The sequence below is a fragment of the Marmota marmota genome, unplaced genomic scaffold (assembly GCF_001458135.2).
Source record: "Marmota marmota marmota unplaced genomic scaffold, marMar, whole genome shotgun sequence".
NCBI lineage: Eukaryota > Metazoa > Chordata > Mammalia > Rodentia > Sciuridae > Marmota > Marmota marmota.
Window position 1 is genome coordinate 380,770 of NW_026000168.1, and position 9,204 is coordinate 389,973.

General features: G+C 54.8%; 1 protein-coding gene across 5 annotated transcripts in view; it reads right to left on the reverse strand.

Annotated features, from left to right (window-relative positions):
- Suclg2 (succinate-CoA ligase GDP-forming subunit beta) overlaps positions 1-340 on the reverse strand; it is a 140,482-nt gene extending 140,142 nt beyond the window's left edge. For all 5 annotated transcript variants that reach the window (XR_007341903.1, XM_015494906.2, XM_048786983.1 and 2 more), the window contains exon 1: positions 199-340. Coding sequence is in view for 4 of the 5 variants with exons in the window: in XM_015494906.2 (XP_015350392.2) it covers positions 199-280 (82 nt within the window). In the remaining variant the exon portion in view is untranslated. The remainder of the gene's footprint in view (positions 1-198) is intronic.
- Positions 341-9,204: the final 8,864 nt, after the last annotated feature.

Below are 9,204 nucleotides of genomic sequence, written 5' to 3' on the forward strand. Positions count from 1 at the left end.
CCAGGGAGCCACAGTGGGAGACCAGGGAGGGGTGCAGACAGCTCCACGAAGGGACGCCCATGTCAAGTTCAGAGTCACCATTCCCAATGAGCGCTTCTGCCCTCAAAGAGCCCCTGCACCTGTGTCTGACCACGCAGTCACAGCCCAGCCACCACCCTGAGCTCCACCCGAGCGAGTGCACACAGCCCCAGGGCTCACTCAGCCTCTTGGCCGCCTCCAGGGCTTCGCTCGCGGTGCTGGCCACGAAGAACCTCTGAACGCGCACCCCGTTGTCCGACATCAGCTTCTTGCTCTGGTACTCCTGCAGGTTCAGCCACCGTCTGCAGGTCACAGGAGGCACCTGGGGACACGGAGGACAGAGGTGAGGAGGCTGCACACAGTGGGAAACCCTCAGCCAGCCCTCCCCTGCCCTCGGCGGGCAGCACGCGACCAGTTTACAGACAAAGAAAAACAAACCTACTGACATTCCTCATGAGTAAGTACTATTTTAACCAAACACACACACACACACCATGAATGCAAATTTCAAATGGCGACAGGGAGTGAGGGCTGCGTGCCAGGCACCAGAAGGTGCCAGGACAAACTTCCTGGTCCCCACGCGGCACTATGATCACGTGAGGCTCTGGACGGGGGCCTGGGACCCGCACACTGCCCACACCTGGATCCCTGGGTCTGCAGGGCATCGACACACGGGACCATACCCTTTCAAGGCCTCTAGAATGTTCTTAGAATGTCGTTTTCCTTGGAATCCTCCCAGCCAGGATGCACTCATGAGTTCTTTTAGACAAGGGGACCCAGAGAGGCCCTAGAACCTCAGGACTAGCCTGGTCCACTGAGGGGCAGAGGGTGTCTCCAACTCCTGCACCTTCGGTGCTACGGCCTGGACCTGGAAGGTTCCCCAGGACTCGCCTGTCAGACAGTGCAGCCACGTTCAGAGGTGGGGAGGTGGTACCACGAGAGCCCTGGCTGCATCCGTGGGTCACCTGCTGGACAGACTGATGATCTGAATGAACAGGCAGGAGGGGTGTGAGTGGGGGAAGCAGTCACTGGGGCGTGCTGGGCAGCGTTCCTCCACCAGCCCCTTCCACCATGATGTGCTGCTCACTGAGGCCCAGAGCTGTGGACTCGGCCAACCACAGACTGAACCTCTGAAACCACAAACCAAAGTAAACTTTTCCTTCTCTAAGCTGCTCTTACAGAGGGTATTTTGATCACAGCTCCATGAAGCTGACCAACACACTTAGGAAGACTGCCAAGGTGCTTGGCACGTGGGGAATATTAAGAAGACACCAGCCGGATGCCCAATGAACAGAGCCTGCCTTTTGTCCCCGGTGCTAACAACCTTTCATCCCCAGGAACTGGTGCTGCCAAAATAGAAGAGTAATTAGTCCTTAAGATCTGAAAAAGAAATGTGAAAAACAATACATACGAATGATGCACACTTGTAAAAAAAGTTCAAATTTGACACGATCAAACGATCGATCAAACCTATAGACAGCTCTTCCACTCTCACAAATACTAGAAATGATGTTTTCCACGCTGAAGTTGACTGCAGTTCTTCTCTAGAGTAACATTGGGGTAAAAATTATCTGCCAGACAAGCAAGGCTACATCATTTGCCAACGTTATTTCTTAACTGTAGGTTAGTGGTTAGTCTTACTTCTCAATCTCAAGCCTTGGTGAAACAATCATGATTAGGAAAGCACAAGACTTCCTACATGAACATATCCACAGGCTTAGGCGTCTCAGTGGCATGCCACCTAACATCCCAAGAAAAACACAAGTTTGAGGCATTTAATAAGAGCCCTCTAATGAAAGAAAGCACTAATGTTACCCTTGTGCCATTATCTGGGCCCAGTCTTAAAAGGCAAATGGGAAGGATCAATAGATTAAGTCTATGTTGACATACCAATTTGAAGCCATTAAGCAAAGAAGAAGAAAGCACAGTTTGAAAAGCACATTTGAGGAGAATAAAAACAGCCACCGTGTGGCCGTGGTCAATTCCTTTTCATTAGAACACTGGCCGTATTAATTTTAGATACGTTAATGCAATCTGCTGCAAACTAATTGCAATTGATCGGGAGCCCAGCTTCAGAGACACATGATACATATTGACTGCTCCCACACTGGCTTAAATGAGAGCCGGCTTCGAGTGCGCCGCCCTTAACTGAAAACCAAGACAGTGGGCACAGGTCCACAGCCAGGGCCCATGCCCCACCCATCACTCCTCAGAGCAAGTGAGACTAACCACCAACTCGTGCTCAATGGAAAACCTGGAGCCCGTCACCAACCTGGCCTGGACTCCACCAAGCCATCTCCACTTACTGAGGCTCGGTGCTACGTCCAGAGGGGAGCAACCCAGGTTTACTTCTGCATCTTCAGGGGCAGGAGGCGAGAAGAAACTCACCAAGCAAACGGATGGGTACAGCGTGGGGGAGAAGAACCGTTAACTGATGAACGCGGACGTGAACCTGAACGGCTACTAACGAAGCGTTTATATATCCTGCACGTTAGAGTAAGCTTCCCGCGCTGTAGTGGGTCACACGCTCATGAGAGGTGACATGGTTTCTCTGCTTCCTGTAGCTGTCATTCCCAGCCTCCCTCCTCCTGGGCACTGCCTTCGCTGAAGCCAGCTGAGGTGTGGTGGGGAGTCCCAGCAGGGAAGCTGGAATTACTCGGGCCACACCCAGTCTCTGTCTTCCCATCCTGGCACCTTCCCCGTCTCCACCAGGGTGTGGAGAGCCTCAAAGAGGCAGAGGGTCCAGCAGAGGACATAGCCCAGGCACCCACAAATGTGCAGAGCCAGGCTCTCTGAAGAGGGAGCCTGGGAGACCGTTCCTTTGGAGCCCTGGTCTTTGTGAGAGCGTTACGTAATCACGGGTCTCTGTACAGCCTGGTTTCCACACTCCTTTAAACAGTCACATCTCCACACTGGGTTTGAATTGCAGCTCTAAGGAGAGTAAGCTCACAGCCATCTTGAGAAACTGCTGCCTGTGACAAAGGCCACCTCCCAATGTCACTGGCAGATGCTGCTCTGTCTTTGTGACAAACGGATAAATTGCTTATCGCAAGATTCCGGCTCAAGGTCCCTGGTCATGTGGGCCAAGACCCCAAGCCCAGCATGCCATAATGGTTAAGGAAGGACGTCAGATTTCCTACAGAAGCCCTGCGTAACAGCAGCGGGGCCCAGAACCCCAGAGCAACAGCTCATCAGGGTCCGCTGGCCCGATGACTCCGAGTTCTCCCACCCTCCCAGTGGTGCCTGCTCCCTCCTGAAGATCGTGAGTCCCCAACATAGCCTCTGTGGATGTTGACCCCTGGGCTTCGGGGGTCCCACCCTCCCCCTCCTGCACTGGACTTGGGACAAGGACCTTCTTAAAAAACGGCACCGTTCTCCAGCCAGCCCTCTGGACCAGCGTGGCCACCTTGCTAGATCTCAGCTTGGAGGGAAGGGAAGCACACACCCACAGATCCGAGGGCCTGTGGGAGCCGGGAGCAGAGGCAGCAGAGGCGTGGGGGCTGAGGGGCCCAGAGAGAGTGGAGATGAAAAGACAATGCCTAAGCCGGCAGAATCCACAAGACTCAAAGCACAGGATGCAACGGCTGCTCGGGAACAGGCCATCACCAAGGCACCAAGGCACCGTCCCCCACCCCGCGGCTGTGAAATTAGAGGCCTGCAGGGGACAGAAATAGCACCATGGAGGGCGGGAACCAGTGGGGTACAGAAGCAGTGTGGGCACCCCCCGGAGGACCTGGCCCCCTCCACCTCCAGGCCCTCCCACTGCCCTCACCCCCTCTGCAGAACCAGGGCCTCGCTCCGGAAGGTGGCACAGAGGAGCCTGGCCAAGGGCCCACGAGGGGGCAGGGACCAGGGAATGGGGGACACAAGCTGGGTGCACTATCCCGCCAGAAGGAAGAGGGTACTTCAGGAGGGCTGGAGGACCACGCTGGCACTGTCAGGGCCCACAAACAGCTTTGCACACATGCCCACCCACACCAAGCACCCACTCCCCAGAAGGACCAGTGGCCGGCATGAAAACTCCAACACCCAGCCCTGCACCCTGGGAGCGGCCCTTCAGGGAGACACTCTTCAGGACAGGGGCCAACTCTGGAGATGGACTCATTTATTATCTGTGCAATGAAAATCAATCTACCTACACACAGGCCTTGGAGGAAGTTATCAAGCCAGGCAGAGAACTGTGCCCCCGTCTATCTCAACCTGCCTGCACGCAGGGCTGTGCCCTCCCCTAAGGTGGCCTGGGTCCTGGGGCAGGTTGGAGGGAGGCGGGGGCAGAGACCTGTGCGGTTACAGAGACGCCACCTCGCCCGAAGCTCCTGCTGCTGGCTGTGAAGAGGCTGGTAAACCTCATCTCCAGCTCTCGACGGCAGCACCTGACTGGAATACAAACAGGGAACCCAGCTGTAAACCCAGAGGGACAGGCCCTTCCCTCCCCCTGCAGGCCTGGGGCGGAGGGCACGTGGTCATGGGCCACGGCAGGCCAAGAGCCACACACTGAGCATCTCAGGACTCACCAATGGCACCCCGTATGCCAGGAAGACCCACAGCTCTACCTGGGTCACACTACCTGGGAGATACCAGCCTTCAAACAGACGTCATTGTCAACAAAAAGACAGCCACCGCTCAACCTGTACCAATGAGTGCCGTCAAATAAAAGCCCAGTGGCTCAAAGTGAGCCCTGACGGAGGCCGTCCTGCAGGAGAGCGGGAACCCTGATGGGCAGAGGCAGAGGGCTGAATGTGTTCCTGCCAGCCTGACCGCTTCTCTCAGCACGAAAACACCTGGCAGAGCGGAAAGCCAAGTCCGCCCTCAGAAGCCTGTCCGTGAAAGTAAGGTCAGAGGGAGGAGGACGGGAGGAAGGGGCCCCTTTGAAAATGAATCCACCTTTCATCTAACTGCAAAGCTCCTGACCACTCTCCACCTAGGTTGCCCCACTTTGCACACTACAAAGAAATTCATTAACCAACTAATTAGCCCTGGGCAAAGTTCTCAAACTCCAACAGAGGAACAGAGGGGTCCCCCCCACTTAGGATGAGAGAAAGTGAAGGACACCCGGGGGCCAGTGGTCCTGGGTTGGTGTGAGGATTAAAGGAGCTAACACTCGCACATCCATGGGAGGGTGCCCAAGATAAGCTCCCAACTCTTATTTTTAATGCAGAAACATAATGGAGGAGGAAACGTGTAAGAAGTAGACACCGGCAATCACTAGAATAAAAAACTGTAGGTGATCGCGCAAGTGATAAAAAGAAGAGTGCCCACGGGGCCTGCTGTTTGTTTTAAACGCATTTGGAGAGGTATTTTTAAACTCTAATCGTGGAATCTTTACACTTGAATCACTCAACAATCACGGAGAGAGAGCCGCAATTTACAATAGGAAGAACCAGAAAATCTCACCCTCCTTAGCATCATAAACGCGCCCCTGAGCCGAGTGAACTCTCATCTCACTAGAGCCAGGAGTGTCCTTCTCACAGGGGAAGCAGGAAAGTCGGGGAGACCCACGGCCACTCTGCTGCTTACGTGAGCGTCAGGACTAGAATCCAAGGCCCGGGCCTGAAACTCCCTGCTATGACAAGTGATGTCTCTTCTCTGAGAATCCTGGAAGCCACGGTGCCATCTCTGACCCCAATATGCTCCTTTCCATTCTATAGCGTGGAAAACAGAGCAGATCGCAAATCAGGGACAGCAGTCGGGACGACAGAAGAGCCTCGAGGGGTGCGAGGTTTAACCAGGGAAGGTGACCACAGAAGGAACAGACCTCCGGTTTCCTGGTCGGAGAACCAAACTGGAGCTCCTCTCTGCAGAAAACCAGACCAGGGTCAGACCCGCAGCCCGGGCCATTTTCCCTCTATTGACAGAGCATTCGTGACAACACCAGGTCAGCGTCTGTCCTACCAGAGAAGGACCCAAAGCTGAGCTCTGGATTCAGACCACTCAGAAACCGGATCAGAACAGGATTTTTAGATCTCATTCTTCTCAGGGTGCCCTTCACCAAGTCTTACACTTTTTAAACCAAATCAAACACTAGTGCTCATTTTTGAGTGCCGCAAAGTTCCAGAAACTGAACAATACACTTGCCCTCGATTCTCCCAACAGAGGACAACGTTGGCAGCAGCCATTTCACAGATGAGCTCATGAAGGCTCCAAGAAGCTACGTGCCTGCTCGGGGCGAGGGGCTGGCTGGAGGGAGAGCCAGATCTCAAACCCAGGTGGGTGGACGGCAGAGCCTGTGTCCATCAGCAAGACTGGCAGGAGTTGCCTGCCATGCACGAACGTGGGAGACCACGGCCACTGAGCCCCTCTGTCCTGAGCCACGAGAGCCCCCAGCAGGCGGAGGAGGCTCTGTGTGTGGATTTCACTGTGGGAAGGACAGAGCAGGACAGACCCGCAGCCCAGACCATTTGTGCTGCATTTACAGAGCATTTGTGATGACCCCAGGTCTCTCGGTCTAAGACCCCAGCAGCAAGGGGTCAGTGTCTGCGTCACACCATGATGACAAACAAGAGACTGGGGACGGGAGCAGGGAGCTCAGGAAAGAGCGTGCCGGAGGAGCTTCACCAGGTCAAGGAATTAATATTCTCCAAGACGCTGCCTGGTTCTTTTTATCCTGGGCTTAGCAGGAAAGCAGCACTTTTTTAAGCAGCAGAGAAACATAAAGCCCTTTGTAGTACAGCAGGCGCCCAAAGCAGAACTCACTCCTAAGTCCAAGCTGCTCCTCTGCCAGCAGCAAGAAGCGTTCCAGAAACGCACAGCGGTCAAAGCACTGACCCGTGAGCGCAGAGCAGGCACAGGTGCACGACGTCCCACACTGGCACTCCGGTCCCCTGCCCGGGCAGGCCAGCCGAGCACGTGGTGGAGGAAGGGCACCTTGAGGTCACAGCGGTGCAGAAGTGGGCCAGGTCTCACTCCAATGAAGAAGTTAAATTAAGGTGTGTCGGCACAGGCTGGCTTTTAACCCTGCCCCAAAACCTAGGTTGAAGTTTAATCCCTGCTGTGAGGTATTAAGAGGCAGGACCAGGAGGAACCTCTAGGAAGAGATTAATTACTGAAAGGACTAATCCACTCACGGATTGCTGGACTCAGGTCACCTCGAGCGGGTCTGCTATGAGAGGCAGTTTGTCATTTGGAGGCTCCTGAAGCCCTGAACACCTCAGGCCTCTGCAGAGTCTCCACCAGCAAGAAGGCCCCCACCAGCAGGATGCAGCCCCCAGCCTTGAACTTCCCATTCCCACAATAAGAAGTGAACTGTTTTGCTTTATTCGCTACCTAGTAGCAGGTATTCTATTATGGCAACGCAAGACTGACCAAGACAAACTCCTCCCTGGGAACGGGCAGAAGCATCCCACTGTGTACCTCCAGCAGGGTGGCTGCTGGCCTGACAGACGGGTCTGTCAACAGCACAGTCAAGTTCCTTACAGCCAAAACCTTCCTCCCAGAGGGGGAGGCAGAGAAGAAAGGCAAGAACGTGCAAATGACAAGTGTACCCACAGGCCCGGGCTGTGAAGGACACACACACAGGTGACAAACTGTGCAGTCCAACCTCAGATGGAGGTCACCTCCGAGGAAATGGCATCCACAGACACCAGGGGGCAGATGCTGAAGAAACCCAAGAGAGGCAGAGTACAGGAACTAGGTGCCGAGTTGAGCCGGAAAGGCAACTTGACCCCATGGACACGGGACGGCCACAGCCCTGGTGACAACCTTATCCACTCCGAGTGAAGCAGGGGCGTGAGAATAAGCAGAATCAGATTCTGGAAAAGTCACAGCCTGGTGTTCAGAGGACAGCACCCAAGGAGAGAGAACCGGTCCCACCAGACCCGGGTCAGCCAGCATTCCCTATGAAGGGCGAGTTGAAGTGCTCACCACGGGGGCCAGCTGCTCTCAGCCGCAGCTAGTGGACTCTGCCTCTGAGCCCACAGGGGGCACAACACACGTGAGCCAGCAGCCAGGGCCACAGTCCAGGAAGGCCTCAGCTGCTGACTCAGGGCCGGGGAGTTAAGACCATGACCCCGTCCAGACCCGGGGAAGGGCAGTGGCAACAGGCGGGCTGAGGGATTCCAGGCGATGACGCACATCTCGCCGTGAATTAGCTGCAGGTTGATGGGGAAAAACCTAGCACTCGACACACATTTGCCAACGCTGGCTCAGAGGACGTGATGAGTTGTATGAACCTGCTGGTCTGAAGAAGGCATTTCTACAGAACAAGGCCTCGGGTGTTTGCCCAAACTGGCCTTGTACTCCACCGAATCATCGACATCCAGCACATCGTTCCACCACACCAGAGCGGCATCCGTGGGACACTGCAGAAGGGTCCCAAGGAAAGCCCCAGGGCAGAGGGATCGCCAAAGAAAGGCACAGGGGCATGGAGCAGGACTGGAAATCACACGGGCCCTCCCCGCACAGATGTCCAGCCTCCAGCCTCTTCCCGGGGCCCGGGCTGGGAGCTGAGCCCTCCACCCCACTCAGCAGACTCCAGCCCCCTCTGGGCTCCCTCAAGGCCCAGCAGGAGAGGCCTCAGCAGCACACATTCAGCAAGAGTCTGAAGCTCTGTAAGTAAGAGAAAGTGCCCCTGCCCCTCAGGAAGGCCAAGGGCCTAGGAGGCACACACACCCTGCAGGAGGGCACAGGACTCCGTGGGAAAACCACTCCAGAATTAACCGTTCCACGCTCTTCAAAAGAAGCGTTGGAACAGATTCTAACTGAACTGCCCTGTTCCTGTTCTTTGTAAGGAAAGTGAAGCCTTTCATCATGAACCCTAAGGACAGAATGAGAGAAAATCATTTGAACTGTGGACTCAAGTGGTTCTATTACACAGAAAGACAAAATACGGAGGGCCAAGGACATTAAACAGAGAAAGCGATGAATTTCCTCTCTTTGGAAGACCACTAGAATAAGAGGATATTTACGTTAATGCCACACGCATTCAGTGAGCATCACCGTGCGGTATAAACGATTCAAATGCGGTTTTTGTAGGAAGGCATCAAACGAAACGTCCACACACTTGACAGGCCTTTCCCAGACTAATTAGTATGCTAAGTGGCCAAGTCCAGCTGGCCAGCTAGAGGCAAGGATGAAAAACACAGGGCCTGGGGGCCAGGCCCCCAGGCTGAAGGACAGACAGCACTAATCCTCGGCCTCCTGTCCCCAAACAGCCTCTTGATTTCACTTTGACCCCTTCATCCTGAATTC